The 16591-nt window shown below is 43.4% G+C and overlaps 1 protein-coding gene across 1 annotated transcript in view; it reads right to left on the bottom strand.

The window, feature by feature from the left end:
• LOC126195755 (serine/threonine-protein phosphatase 6 regulatory ankyrin repeat subunit A) overlaps positions 1-16591 on the bottom strand; it is a 427181-nt gene that overhangs the window by 189371 nt on the left and 221219 nt on the right. Inside the window, exon 12 of the mRNA XM_049934383.1 lies at positions 5088-5299. Coding sequence (XP_049790340.1) covers positions 5088-5299 — 212 coding nt within the window. The remainder of the gene's footprint in view (positions 1-5087; positions 5300-16591) is intronic.

Here is a 16591-nt window from a genome sequence, read left to right as displayed (position 1 = left end):
GATCAAAGAAATGCGAACGTGAGCAAATTGTTGGTGCTGGGATGGTGAGTGCTTGCGTAACCATCCTAGCCGAAGTCTCGTGTCTGAAGGGGAGCCGCGTCGGGGGAAAGCGGGAAAAGAAGACACAACACAAGTGAAATACTGTGTTGAGTGATTGTGACGGACAGTCATTTTAGAGGATTGAGACGAAAAATAAGAGGACAACAGCTCCAAAAGTCATTTCAGAACTGAATGTCGCGCTCACGAACCCTGTCAGCATCAAAACGACATACAATGGAACTCAAGAAGAAGGGACTTATATGGTGAGATGAAACTCAATAATCACTCACCAGTGATGTAACCATCCGTAACAGGAAGATGTGCTGCCGATGCCATAAAATCTGGACCATGGAGTAATAGAAGAACGTAATTTTCTCAGATCAGTCTTGTTTCATTCTGTTTCCAACTTTCGCCGAGTTTACGTCCGAAAAAATGTAGCGGACGTACTGTGACGATTTGGTCAGTCATATCGTGATACTCCGTGGGCCACATGGTTACTCTGGAATGTCGCATTACCGACAAGGACTGTGTGACCATTTTGGCTGATGGGATCCATCCCATGGTAGACTGTTTGAACCCCAGTGATGATGCGGTGTCATAAGACGACAGGGCTGTGTTTAAAACAGCTCGCATAGTCCAGGATTGGTTTTGTGAGCACGAGGATGGACTGTCGCATCTCCCCTGGCTGACATAGTCACCAGATCTCAATATTATTAAGCAACTGTGGTCTACTTTACGATCCCCACCATCATTATCCGAACGGGTCGCTGTTTTTCAGGAAGAATGGTACAAGAGTCGCTTGAAAGCTTTCACAAAGTGCAGTGTTTGCTCTCGTTCCGGTCTTGGCTGGTGTCGGCATGAGCCGATCGGCGTCACTTCTCAGGAGTGCCGAGAACGCGTTGCAGTGCAGAAATTTTCAGTTCTCGTTTCTCACACCAGGCAACATCTTTATGATGGCAAGGCAGCAGGACTGTAGAAGGAGCTTTGCGATATACTCAATATACTGTCCACAACAAGCAGTTGGGTATATGATTCTCTGATTACGGGATGTGTTAAAAAAAGTAATTAAAATTTTGTAATTTCGCGAGTTGTATTAAACCAGAAGATTGGATGGGTAGATCACATAACCAATGAGGAGGTATTGAATAGAATTGGGGAGAATTTCTGGCAGAACTTGACTAGAAGAAGGGATCAGTTGGTTGGGTATATTCTGAGACATCAAGCGATCACCAATTTAGTATTCGAGGGCAGCGTGGAGGGTAGAAATCGTAAAGGAAGACCAAGAGATGAATACACTAAACAGATTCAGAAGGATGTAGGTTGCAGTAGGTACTGGGAGATGAAGAAGCTTGCACAGGATAGAGTAGCATGGAGAGCTGCATTAAACCAGTCTCTGGACTGAAAACCACAACAGCAACAACAACAACAACAACATTAGACCAGTTATGCTATCTTTTCGTTGTTGTGTTGTTAAACATGTATTGTGCTGTAGCTGCTGTAGCGAATTTCAGTCAATTGACAACTGTCAGAAACGTTACATGTGTGGTAGTAGTATCGGCAATTATCTACGAAGGTTGGAACTTAAGTAGTGGCAACTATTTATTCACAACCGATACAAAAGAGTTACATGTTTGTACCTGTTACTGTCCTTCAAAGTAGTCAGCAGCGTTGTGCAGAACCCGTTGCCAGCGATGTGGAAGGCGTAGTATACCGTTAGTAGAGCCTGTTCTGTTGAATGGAGCGGTCTAAACTTACGGTGATTCTCGTGTCCGACTGTGGTGGTGTTATCCTAACGCATTACGTTACTTCACGGCAGACTGTCAATGCACAGTATTACTGTTCGTTTTTGGAGCTTCACCTGCGACCAGCTTTGCGGAAGAAGCGGCGATACTCTCTGCGCAACCCACCCGTCACTTTGCACAACAACGCGCGGGCACATACAGCGCAAGCTGTGGCTGCTCTGTTCGGTCGATGAGACTGGGAGGTACTGTACCATCCGTAATACTCCCCGGGCTTAAGGCCTTCTGATTTTGATTTGATTCCGAAGATGAAGGAACCACTTTGTGGCATTCGCTTCAGAACTGTTCCAGAGATTCGACAGGCAGTAGACCGCTGCATTCGCACCATCAACAGGACAGGCTCTGCTAACGGTATACTACGCCTTCCACATCGCTGGCAACGGGTTCTACACAACGCTGGTGACTACTTGACGGACAGTAACAGGTGCAAACATGTAACTCTTTTGTATCGGCTGCGAATAAATAGTTGCGACTATTTAAGTTCCGATCCTCGTATTTTCTTTAAAAGCGTATCAGAGAATTAGTATGAAATTTCGCTATAGGAGCGATACGAAGCGTAGAAAAGTTTTAAGAACTTTAAATCTTGCTTTAGTTGAGTCTACTAAGAATAAAACAAGCATTTAGAATAAGGTCGTGAAAAAGTTGAAGTTGACTGGATGAAACCCTGGAAAAGGTTTAAGAAATGAGTGGGAACGATCGTCAGACAACAATAAGAGAAGTCGCTGATGATATTGGCGTATCAATTGAGTCATGCCATGAAGGCAAGGAAAGTGCGACAGAAAAATATGTTCAAAAACTGTTGAATTTCGAACAAAAACAGTAAGGAATGAAAGCTGCGCATGAGTCGCTATACGTCGCAAGTCTGAAGAAACTTGGCAAGTGCGGTAGTCTAAGTTATGCTGATTACGTTCTTTGATTTTAATGGCGTAGAGCACAACGAGTTATTGCCGCAAGATTGCTTGATCAATAAGCAGTACTGTTAACAAGGTCAACACGGCTTGCGTGAAGCAACCCGAAAAAAAGATAACGAGACACGCCGGAATTTGTGGCAAAACAATCCGTGGTTAATGCAAAACGATATTGCACCTGCTCACTCCTCATTGATTATTAGTGAATTTTTGGCCAAAAACAATATGGTCACGATGTCCCATCCTTCATATTCGCCAAACACGGTCTATGCGACTTTTTTCAGTGCGTAAAAATAAGGACAACCTTATAGGATTGTCTTTTTGATGCATGGCTGAGATTGAAAACACGTGGTTGAGAGAGAAAGAAAACCATCTCAAAGCTAGAGTTCCAGAAGCCTTTCTGGGTTTGGAAAAAGCGCTGGCGTAAGCGTATGGGGACTATTTCGATAGGGCTATATTGATGTGGACGAATAAATGAAACTGTTTCCAGATAAAAAAAATTGCCGTTTTATTCTGAAGGCAACGGCCATGCCCAGGGGATACACCGGTTCCCATTAGATCACCGAAGTTAAGCGCTGTCGGGCGTGGCCGGCACTTGGATGGGTGACCATCCAGCCGACATGCGCTGTTGCGGTTTTTCGGGGTGCACTCAGCCTCGTGATGCCAATTGAGGAGCTACTCGACCGAATAGTAGCGGCTCCGGTCAAAGAAAACCATCATAACAACCGGGAGAGCGGTGTGCTGACCACACGCCCCTCCTATCCGCATCCTCAGTGAGGATGACACGGCGGTCGGATGGTCCCGATGGGCCACTTGTGGCCTGAAGACGGAGTGCTTTTATATTCTGATCGCAACTCATACAGTGGTATATGGTGAACGATCTGAGTCATCTGTGAATAAAACTTCATTCGTGAACAGTTGTTTGACGTTTAACTTTGGAATGGTTTATGGAGGCTGAACAATAACACAGTTTCATTTATTTGAAAACATGGTATTAGCTTGTTGAATTACACAGCAAACATTTTGCACTTCGGAAAGTACACTAGTAGAAAGGCAATGGGGCTTCTGGACGAAACAGTGTATTTTGCAAACATTGAAAAAAAATTCCTGCGTTGGTTACAGGCAGAGGTTGGACTGCCAGCCGTGCAGATGACATCGTGAATGCCTCCTCGTTGTTGAGGCGGGCGGTGCCGGCACTAAAGTGCGCGTCATTTACGACGGCGGCCGAATTTAAGTTCGTTCTGCGCATCTGACGTCACAAAACACAGTCAGCCAATGAACAGAGAACGACGTTGCCAGAGCTCGACTACAGTACAGAGCACGGACGAGTGTCTTCAGTTTTAGAAACGTTCAGTCATAAATAAAATAACTGAACGAAAGCAATGTCTTGATACCAGACTTTGTTTTATAGAAAGTTTGGAAAAAGCATTCTTTATTCCAATTGCTTCATATTCTATTAATCAGTTAAACCAAACAAGCAATAAGACTCCTAATTCAGGCGATAGCAAGGAAAGGTGTTTGTATCATTCTCACTAACCGCTTTTTCGCAATAAAGAACAGCTGTAATTGTTTATTTCCTATTGTACTTCGACAAAACGTCAGTAATTCATAGTCTTATCAACAGTGTTTGTCGGTATTTTGCGTCTCAGTTTAAAGTCCTCCAGGAAGTATATTGAATGATGAGCTGCGTTAGTGTAATGGTTAAAATGTTTCGCTGCTAAGAAAAAGGTTCTGAGTTCAAACCTTATTCAATGCTTAATATTTACTTTATTTAAAAACAATATCGAAGTGTCTTACTTCGTGAATTTTATTCGTTTGAATGTAATTTTTTGAAATTTCTAGTGGCAACTGAAATCAGCCATATGGAAAGTATACGCTATGGACTTTTATCTCTGTAAACTCTTCAAAATTTCGTGCAGTGGTTTACTACATTTAATGCTGCACAATAACTGCGTTGAACATTGAAACAAAATTAAGTCATTTATGGGGGGAAAGTATCAATCAAGAAGATGTGTAAATATCAAATTTTTGGGCCAAATAGTTTCTGTGAAATCGAATGGTAAGTGTGTCAAAGCAGTCGGAACACCATGTGTCTGCACAGGCGAGCAGTGCAGTGATGACAAAATCGCGCACAGCGCGGAATACGGGGAGCATGTCTCTGTAGCAGTGAAAGGCTTAATGCGACTGTGGTGGCTTTACTTCACAAACTGCACGCTCCCCCCTAAACGTAAGTTTGCTTGATGCGTGCAACTGGCAACGCAGCAATCTCCCGCGTCTGGGCGGGCATGCGCGAACCGCCAAGATAAAAGAATTGAACTGTAGTCCAGAATGGTGGAGCGGCGGGTGAACTCACGTTCTCAGTGGTGGCGGCGTCGACCTGGACTCCTGCCGAGTTGAGCAGCAGGCGCACCACGTTCTCGTTGCCCGAGTAGGCGGCCAGGTGGAGCGGCGTCATGCCCGACTCGTTCCCCAACTCGCCCACCAGGCTGCTGCCCGCCGGCGGGTCCGACTTCACTGTTGCCGGCACGTGGATCAACAGCTCGCGCACCGTCTCTGCCAAAAGGAAACAACAGCCGCTGCAGTAGTGGCACAGTGAGCACAAAAGAGTGCAGCTTGTTCAACCTACTGGACCCGGATATGGGCTTTCCCATAGCGCAATAGTGCAGAGGCCTTTGGTGAGAGAATGTTGGTAGGATCTGTTTCGCATTTATATAAATTTTTGAAATTTAGGGTGTGTTGACGTACCGATCTGTAGTATAGCCCAGAATCTAGGTTAGGATGAAAGGTGCTTCTGAATTGGTGAAGGAGGTGAACATGATTTCATTACAATATGTATAATTCTTCTTATGGGAGAATACTTTATGCATATTGGAATTTGCTGAGTTGTTTATGTCCGCCATTTGGATGATGTCGAAGCTCATGGCAGATGGCTGTTATTTATAATCTCATGCCCAGGTAGAGTTCTGGCTCATTCCGCAACTGCCCTATCGCAATATCTACAGGGTGAAAAGTATTTAAACCGACAAACTCTGGAAGGTTGTAGGGGACATCAGAACAAATATTTTTCCTTAATGTCATTTTTTCCTATGAGGATTATTTAAACCGGTAGAGTCCGTATTACGCTCGTCAGTTGTCAGAGGCCGTATTACGCTCTTCGGTTGTTAGAGGGCGTATTACGCTCTTCGATTGTAGGCAACTGCTGTCCACCAGTGTAGTAGTGCATTGTGTCTGTTTACTAATGGAGCGATACACCTGGAGTGAGTACACTGACATGCTTGGTGCGTACTACGTAGCGCACCACGACGGACGAGCTGCACAGCGGGTTTATCAACAACAATATCCTAATCGCCGTATCCCGCATCATTCGACCTTTGCTGCTGTGTACCAACGTCTGCGTGAGACCGGGTCATTTAGCAGATTACCTGGATAGCGACGCCGTCGCACGGTAAGAACGCTGCAATTTGAGGAAGCTGTCTTGCAGCGTGTGGAGCGGGATCCTTCAATCAGCACTCGTGAAATTGCACGTAACATGGGGACGAATCAGACGAATGTACGAACAGTCCTTCGAGAGCAATTGTTACGTCCATTTCACATACAGCGTGTCCACAACCTGGAACCAGTTGATTATCCACCCAGAGCACAGTTTTCGCAGTGGTACCTGGAACAGTGTGAAATGCATCCTACATTTCCATCCTCTGTGTTGTGATGGAGTCTTCAACATTCACAATTCGCATGTTTGGAGAGAGGATAACCCACGTGCCACAGTTACTAGCGCTCATCAAGTGCGGTTCTTCGTTGATGTGTGGGTCGGTGTTGTTGGGGACTGTTTAATTCGGCCGTATCTGCTACCTAGGCCATTAAATGGCAGGCACTACTACAATTTTCTCGCCAGAGCATTGCCAGAGTTGCTGGAAGACGTCCCACTCCCTACAAGACAACGCATCTGGTTCCAATATGACGGGGCGCCGGCACATTTCAGTCGTTGTGTACGTCGATTCCTGGACCGACGGTTTCCAGAAACGTGGATTGGCAGAGGTGGTCCTGTACCATGACCTGTTAGATCCCCAGACATGTCCCCTCTGGACTTTTTGTGTGGGGAGAGATGCGCAACCTTGTTTACGCAACTCCTGTTGCATCAGAAGAGGATCTGGTTGCCTGGATAGTAGCAGCAGCAGCAGCAGCAGCAAGAACAATTCATGGTACTCCTGGGGTTTTTGCCCGTGTCAGACAGAACATGATCCGACGGTGTAACCTTTGCTTACGTGTCAATGGAGGCATTTTTGAAAATCTACTGTAATTGAAATTGGGTTGTGTTAACGTGTTGTCTCTTGGTCATAAAAAATGGAAAAGTGTTTGTTGGTTTAATTAATTTGTCGCCAAAGAAATCTTCCTCTACCGGTTTAAATACTCCTCATAGGGAAAAATGACATTAGGTAAAAATATTTGTTTTGATTTCCCGTACAACCTCCCAGAGTTTGTCGGTCTAAATACTTTTCACCCTGTATATCAACAATTGCAAGACTGATGATCGGAGCGGTAAGCCTTTCTAACACTTTTTTTGCACAGTTGTGTGATGTGCAATATGTTGTGCTAGCGTGTTCAGGATTTGCAGTAGATCAAAGAAACACAGCAATAAACATGGGCCCGCATCTCGTGGTCGTGCGGTAGCGTTCTCGCTTCCCACGCCCGGGTTCCCGGGTTCGATTCCCGGCGGGGTCAGGGATTTTCTCTGCCTCGTGATGGCTGGGTGTTGTGTGCTGTCCTTAGGTTAGTTAGGTTTAAGTAGTTCTAAGTTCTAGGGGACTTATGACCACAGCAGTTGAGTCCCATAGTGCTCAGAGCCATTTGAACCAATAAACATGGTTTTCACATATACTGATTGTGTAAAACCCAGTTTTCACCGTTTTTTCATGAGATCCATAGAGGTGCATGGTCAGGTTGATGCCGTACTTCTTGTCTTTTAGAAACATTTCAATACAGTCCATCATGGTCGCCCCGTAGACAACAGACATGCATTCACAGTATCTGGATGCTGCAAAGCTGTGCCAGTATTGGACATTCTCAGTAACAGCAATGGATACAGAAAGGATGAATTAAAATCAGTTAAGTTACGTTCACAATCCTTTACTAGGTACATACCATGCAATTATCACCAAGTGAAAATTAACATGAAATTAGAAAAGGGGGAAGGGGTTAGATAGGTTAATGGCTCCAAGAACCAGATAACTTTGAGAAACACAGATCTAGCTGATAACAACAGCCATGTGCAAGGAGGTGCCAAAGTTATAAATTTGTTCTGAAATGCAGAGAGACTTTCAGTTGATTAGCGACTTGTGAAAATATTGTTAATACGGTATTGTTCTGGAGCTTGCTACGCAGTTGAGAAAGACATCAAGCATGAAGGGATGCAAGTGGTCTGCAATAATGTTCACACTCCACTGTTCTCATCGTGCCTTTGATTACTACCACATGTCTCAAGGAAGCCCAAACGAATATCCGCCTCAGTATAATACTGCCCCAAATGTCATGTATCTGTGACATGGTGCATGTTTAGAGCAAACTTTCACCTGGAGGACGGTGTATCTACACACAGTCACTGACCTTTGCAACAAGAAAAGTGATCCAATCTACTGGGCGACATGTTTCCATTGATCAACAGTCCAATTTCTACGATCCCACGCTCACTGCATTTGTACTTGACGACATTGTTGAGTCCACATGAGAATAGGTAGGGGTCACCTACTGCAGAAGTTTTCGTTCCAAAACGTGTGTGGAACGGTCTACGTTGAAACACTCGAGCTTACTCCAGCATTGTACCGAGCGAGGTGGCGCAGTGGTAGCACACTGGACTCGCATTCGGGAGGACGACGGTTCAATCCCGCGTCCGGCCATCCTGATTTAGGTTTTCCGTGATTTCCCTAAATGGCTCTGAGCACTATGAGACTCAACTGCTGAGGTCATTAGTCCCCTAGAACTTAGAACTAGTTAAACCTAACTAACCTAAGGTTCAAATGGCTCTGAGCACTATGGGACTCAACTGCTGAGGTCATTAGTCCCCTAGAACTTAGAACTAGTTAAACCTAACTAACCTAAAGACATCACAAACATCCATGCCCGAGGCTGGATTCGAACCTGCGACCGTAGTGGTCTTGCGGTTCCAGACTGCAGCGCCTTTAACCGCACGGCCACTTCGGCCGGCGATTTCCCTAAATCACTCCAGGCAAATGCTGGGATGGTTCCTTTGAAAGGGCACAGCCAACTTCCTTCCCTACCTCCCCTAATCCGATGAGACCGATGACCTCGCTGTTTGGTCCCTTCCCCCAAATAATCCAAAATCCAGCATTGTACTCTGTTTTCTGATCTGCCACAGTTCGCTCCTATCCTACCTATTAGCGTGGGCCAGCTTACAAACCTTACATTCTGTGAAGAGGCGTCAGTTGGGGCAGAATGGTTTGTGGCTTAATACGGGCATTGTTCTTATGTAAACAAACTGGACACTAGGCCTAGCACCCTAATGTAAACAAATATTATTTATGACCCTAATGTAAACAAAACTTTCAACTTGTGCTCTTAGTAACGCTTATTTAGAACCAATGTAATGACCAAATGCATTTCGCTTAATGATCTTAATGTAAGAAAACCACTCACTTGGATGTGATATTATATATAAATAAAATGGCTGCTAGACGTTTTTAGCCTAATGTAAACTAGCCTCTCAGTTGTGTTCTTAGTTATGTTTATGCAATTCTAATTTATGACCAAATGCTTTTAACCTAATAAATTATATAATTTATGACCCAAAATATCCACCTCTCCTCCCCAACGCCTTCAGCATGATCGTGTTAGTGGAATTTACCTCCTCCACCCCCCCCCCCCCCAACCCCCCCCCCCTCCTCCCGCCTCGTCTCTCTCTTTGGGGTACCCAACATCATGAGATGGACTTAGCATTGGCACTTTGTTCATCGATCAATCAACACCATAAAATCTCAGCAACAGACATCTCAAGAAGACACTTAAATACAGGACTGTAGATGTTCAGTAGTTACCACAACAGTATATTATTTAAACAATTTACATCGATCTCGCAACAGTTTAACAATTATCTCAGTGTACCCAATATGCTCTTGCTTCTTTTTCCTGTAAGGGTCTTATCCTATATTAAAAACAATAGATAATTTCTAGGAGTCTGAGACTATAAGATATTATAACGGTAGGAACGTTTCTACACTGTAAACAATTTGTCACACTGGGATCGGAGACCAATGCACTTTATTTAAAACAAACCAAAATTAAAATCTTCCGTGATTCATGCAAGCACTGCACTCAACTGTGGAAAGCCCTGCCTCTGCTCTGTCTGTACCACACCCCAGATGATACTGCAGCAATGACTTCATTCCAACAGCAGTAGCATGGCTGTGCTTGCCTCACCCCAGCAAGTCAGTGCATGGATAAACAAATGGTTAACAGATACCAGCATAGGCTGCTGCAGGCACAGGGCATCTCTGGTGCTGACTCCCATACAAGTATTCTGATGTGTACACTATCCATAGTAGGTAAAGATGTGCTGTCAGTGTAGATTACTCACTCGAGTGCTTGCATAAAAAATAAATATAATGTGGCCCATTACCAAATGGCTAAGCTATAATGACCGCAAATTTTTATATAAAAGAAAAAGAACACATACAAATCATGTATATTATTTGTTCTCTTTTACAACTTTCACAGTACAGTTTAAGAGGAGGATGTCCATTGGACCACAATATGTCTCCACTTGGAGCAGCAGTAGCATGGCTGGGAGGTATAAAACTGAGGCACATAGTTTTCAGTACATCACTTTGCAGCTGAAGCACAATGTGATAATACAGGAGAATTATAACTTCCTTAAATTGAAACAACACAATGAATCAGTCGATATAACAGCTCCAGTTTGTTACAATGAGTAAATCATCCACCAGTAATATTTCTCCCACAAACTTTTTGACTAGTTGACATTTAATAACAACAATGAGATTAGGATTCCCATTCAACACTGGGATGCATTAACAATTCCCAGAAAAAGTTGCCTACATGTAGAAGGAGAACTTGTGAACAAGATGGTGCTATAGCACATTAGTCTACCTTGAGGTGGCACAGTAAAGTATAAAACATGTATCCACTGCACAGTGCATTTGTTCAATAGGTAGATGCACTCCGATGCATTTAAACTTAGTGCATACATTTGCCTCAAGTAGCATGGTAAAGTACAGACACTCAACAAAATGATCTGAATAATAATAATGCATTCATGCACCACTGACATATTTGCAGCAGTGGAAGGAACAAATAATCTGTTGAGTTCACTACCCTGTAGCTGCTGCTTACTCATAAATATTGCTATGGATCAACACATTCTAGCAAAATAATCACATCATCCACACTGATGCAGAACATTAAATTATAAACACCACAGTCTGAATAGGAATGCATGCATGTATTGCATATATGATTGCAGTGAATTTATTACTTCCTGCAGAGTGAAGTGTGTTAACAGCATCAAGTGAGACACACTTGTCTAAATATAGTGTATCCAGACAATGCATTTTTTAAGAGCTCCAGTAAAAAAAATTTATTACTTCCTCTGAGACTGAAGTGTTCCATTAACCTGTGCCAACAGGCTATATGTCCTGTCAGCATTCACTCCGTAAATGTTGTAGAATCAACATCATATTCATACTTTACCCGCATTGCGTCCTCTGCTCTGAATGGTTGAAAATATAGCAGGAAGTTAAGCTATTGGTTGGATTTGATCCTCTCCCCCCACAGAAGATAGCTGCTCACATCTGGGGGACATGCATGCATGACAGACAACATATGGAAGTTTGGGTCTGGCCATGAGTCACGCTTGGATAGTCTAATGGTAGGATGACTGCTGGCAAAAAGTGGGCAACCTAGGTTTGAGTCCTGGTCTGGCATAAACTTTCATTGTTGTCATTCCATTGTTGTCCATGTACACAAATAGGAACACCTTTAATGTATTAATAAGATGCACTGCAGTGTCACACTTCAACATTGTTCAGACAGAAACAGATATGACACGTCAGTGTTCCAGGTCCTTGATGGAGAGGTGAGGAAACATACACACTCTGATGACAAAAAGTCTGTTGGTACATAACCACAACTGTGCGCCTATATACTTGTTCACTGTATAGCCACATTCTGATGGTTGCTTTTTTTGTTGAATTAATGGGGCACAATATGTTAGATTGATTAATATCTGGTATATGGACAGAGGTGCCAGTTCAGACTTGCAGAACCAGCACCACTAAAATGCAGTAGACAGTTTTGCATGTCTTATTCATTTAATTTGAGATTGGTTGTCTAATTTAACGGCGGCGATTGCACTGATAATGTTTTATTGAAGATCGTGGACTGCAGTGACTGCTAGTACAGTGCTGTATGTAGCTTCACTTCCCTTCTTTAACATGGTGATGGATTCACTGGTTTCTGAACGCTTCACGTATGCATCAGAAGATACAATGCACTGGAGCTGAGATGAGGCAAACAGAGAATGCTAAGGAAAATGATACCTCGCTGGGAGTAGAGACCAGAGGGGTCAGATGGACTTCATGGAACTGGAGCAGCTGAGACATCCCAGAGGGTACCACACCATTGTCCAGCTTTACAACCCAGGGGCAGAGAGGCCCCATGAGCTGCAGCTGGGGGCACTTCCTCACGTTTTGCGGACCACCTATGTAGAAAGCCACTGGCAGCTTTAGGAAATACAGGTTGCAGAAAATAATGTGCTAGCCTTGCTAGCAGTGATTTCTAATTTCAGAGGCCCTCTGTGCCAGAGACTAGTGCCACTGGTACAGAAACGCACAGCTGATTTATTAGAATGTGGCGTCACCAGTACAGAGCTGGAATGACGCTTCTTAGTAATGGGGAAGAGTTTTGTTGTACGATTGATGTACGATCGTAACACACCATCTTGACGGAATTCTCTTTGCTGGAGGGAAACCTCGCTATTGGGTCGCTGTGTTAGGCGTTTTCGCTATTGGTGACTGGCACTGTAAGGTGGAAAAGGAAAGAAGGGCGTAAAAACGTGGCACTCTAGTTTGAGATATGGTGGAGACAGCATTTACTCTGGGTGGGAGTGCTGCGGACATGACATCGACTTCGGTTGAGATCTGGTGCTGACCACAGGGACTTCTGAGTTTGGAGACATCAAGGGAACGGTGTTGCAGTTGTGTAAACATGCCCTCATCTTCTAGAGAGAGCGTGCGTGAGATTGGCGTTTATCATGCAGCACGGCTATTAAATTATGTGGAGCATTTATAGCAGCATCGGTGAGCTAGGTCATTCTTATTCCGCGCTTGTGGAATTACATAAAGTTGCCGGTCTCAGGTTCAGTGTACTTGTGTTGAGTGTATGAATCTGTCAGTCAGTCATCAAACTTTCAGTCACTGTTTTTCGTTAGGAAACAACGAGTTTTGAAATTAAGTTTCAGATTGTCGTTTTTGAGTTAGAAGGGTGTAATTCTTCATACAGTCAAGTAACACTGCTATCCACACAGTCACCAATCAGAATTTTCATACAGATAGCATTAGATACCTGTCTGATTGTCTCGTTTTCTTGAGTTGTGATCATTTACGTTTTAATGAAAAAAATAGTCTTCAAATGGAAAATTGTTTTTATCAGTCACCTTCTTGTCACATTAAGTTATTGTGTAAATTCCCCACTTTAATATCTTTGCCTAAGGCCTAAAATCGTGTTATCGCTTAGACATTGTGCATATTAATTTTATCGGAAAGATCTTAAAGGCGTGTCCCGTCTATAATTGGTTGTCTGTGCTAGGGAAATTTTCAAGAAAGAGGAAATTTCACACCGTTAACAGGGGAATATTGCGATAATAAGTAAACTTCCTTATAAATATCGTGTGTATGTCAATAATACAGTTATCTGACGTAATTCTTCTTTTGTTTCCCTTGTAGAATTTTTGAATGATGTTGCGGAGATCCAGTTGAGCCCAGTCGTGTGACTTTGCACTCCCTGGTTGTGTCAGCTCCGCAGTCTCTACAAGACGTTAGCACCTGGGACGTGCAAAGGACACCCAATCCGCTGGATCCACGTCATAGTGGATACGACCCTTCTTCTGTATGTCTGTATGTATGTATGTATGTGTGTGTGTGTGTGTGTGTGTGTGTGTGTGTGTGTGTGTGCGTGCATGTGCATGTGTATGTGTATGTGTATGTGTATGTTGGAACCGTGTCAGTGGCAACCATTCACTTACAATTATACAAAATATACCAGGTAGTTATAATTAACGTGGAGCTACTCACATAGGTCTAGTGTGGACTGTGATTATCGTATGTCAATGAAACTTGACAGATGTTGTAATACGTTAATCTGGAGCTGATTTTCGCTGGAAAAATATTAGTTCCAATTTTGGCCACCAGGTGCAAATGTGGCGCTGTGAATGCAAGAAAGGCATTTATAAATGCTTCCACATTGAATAGGAATGGAATGTGGACAGAAAAAGTCAAACAAATCAGAAAGGCATAATGTTTATTTTATTATTAAATGCCACTTACACAACTTGTTCAATGTGAGCAATGAAGAAGTCGACGAGATGCTGTACAGTGCCAGATTTACAGCTGGTGGCCAAAATTGGAACTAATTGTTTCCAGCGTAAATCTGGTTTGCATTAACGCATTATTTACCAGGTTCCGTTGCCATATGATAATTATAGTCTACACTGGACCTTCGTGAGTAGCTGCACTTTAATTATAAATTACGTTTTTGTTTCAGAGGTTTAATGTCCTCCAAAGTGGCCACTAACGTTGTATATAAGCCTGTGATGTATGATGCGAATAGTCTTAGCAGTGCCAGTTGTGTGGATAGTTTGAGTGCAGTAGTCTATTGCCTGATGAGTCTCTGTAACAGTTCTGAATCAAGTGCCGGGAAGTGCTTCCTTCAGTTTAGCAATCAAGTTGAAGTCGCAAAGACCTAAGTCCGGGAGTGTGGTGGCTGCTACAGCACTTCCAGCCCCATTGATCAAACAAATCAGTCACAACATGCACCCTATGTGCCCGAGCATTCCCCTGGAAAATGATGGGTGAGTGCTGCAGAAAGTGTTGCCATTTGTTTCTCTAAGCTGTTCATTTTTGAAACACAGCCGGAAAATATGGTCAATAGTGTCTTGCAAGATAATTTATATCAAAGATTCGACTCAATATGCAATTATGATGTTTGTGGATTTTATAACTTTGATGGCAATAATTTCGCTATTACACCTCAGGACATACTTGCATCTGAGAGGCAGATCTCCTGTATTTCATTTCAAGCTTTCTGCCAGATGAAAGATGAAAACAAGCCAGAAGAGCATGATAATGATATCCATAGTAAAAAGACATGAAGCATAAAGTCGTAGGACCCTCTACTTACCCAAAGTAGCCACTCAGTGATAGAAATGTGTAGATTTGTTCTAATTCTCCCAGGGTGAGAAACAACACTACATATGGATCAAGAGCATGAACTGCTAACTCTCCTCCCAATCGACAAAACTTAAAGATGCATATCATACTTGCCCTAGGTGTCTGATTCCACTTACTTAGAATGAGCGATTAGTGAAGTATCTGATACACGTTGAGATGTCCACTAAGGAAGACAAGTTCTTAAAGTTTAAGGATGCCAACCACCAGGAGAATTTGCCCTGTGTAGTATATGCTGACTTCAAATGGTTCAAATGGCTCTGAGCACTATGGGACTTAACATCTGAGGTCGTCAGTCCCCTAGACTTAGATCTACTTAAACCTAACTCACCTAAGGGCATCACACACACCCACGCCCGAGGCAGGATTCGAACCTGCGACCGTAGCAGCCGCGTGGTTCCGGACGGAGCGCCTAGAACCGCTCGGCCACCGCGGCCAGCACACACTAATCAGACTGCACCACGTATAATCATAACTTTAGGAGACGAATCAGGGAAGCAGCACATTATCGGTAAGGATTCACTTGTGTTCTATGTTTCACACGTATACCTTGGTAATGTGGCTTAATACACGCCGCCTTCGACTAACAGCCACTCACGCGAGTTATCGTACGCTTGATGGTAGAGTGTTTTTTGATTACATGTGTCCAATCTCAGCTCCCCTGTCGTTAAACCACGTAATTTTGTCGACAGCTATCACTCACTGCCTTATCATATGATTATGGCTGTTCTCGTTTGCGTGTAACCAGGAGGGCGCGCATTGCGTGCTTATATGAGTCACGGTAACGTTGAGCCTGATAAGCAGCAAGCCGTAATAAAAACCTAATGTTTACCAAGTGTATCATTGTTCGGGCAGCGTACAGAACACTTATACACCACCGAAAAACACTGGAAAAAAAAGACTGCAAGAGGCGGCATTAAGTTTGTACTAGGAATATATGCAATGCACGGAGAAGTTTCATCCTTAAATCTACACGCCTAACAGGAGAATTTAATGTGGAAAAGAACAGGATCGGCACATTTTTATTGCAGAATCAAATAACGGCGAACACAGCTTCAGTGTAGCGTGAACAGACGTCTGTGCTTAGAACAGAATACCAAAGACTCCACTGCAGCAGATCAAAGTGACTTCCCGTCAATTGACGCGGAATATTTTATTTTCTTATTTTGTATGCGGATTGGCGACTCTGTCATTCACTGGGTATGTTTTAGCTATTCTGCATGTCTACAACCACTGAACTTGTACTTCGCACCCACGCATTAGTGAACAGTTTTTTGATGTTTGTAGCCGCTTTTCAGCTTTGTTGTTCCATCATCAATAGCTGTCTTTTACTTGTATATTATGTCTAATGCTTATGAGGCTTTTTTCCTTGTTT

The sequence above is a fragment of the Schistocerca nitens genome, chromosome 7 (assembly GCF_023898315.1).
Source record: "Schistocerca nitens isolate TAMUIC-IGC-003100 chromosome 7, iqSchNite1.1, whole genome shotgun sequence".
In the NCBI taxonomy this organism is placed as follows: domain Eukaryota; kingdom Metazoa; phylum Arthropoda; class Insecta; order Orthoptera; family Acrididae; genus Schistocerca; species Schistocerca nitens.
Note: the sequence above shows the minus strand (reverse complement) of the source record. Positions and strands in the feature narration are given on the sequence as shown.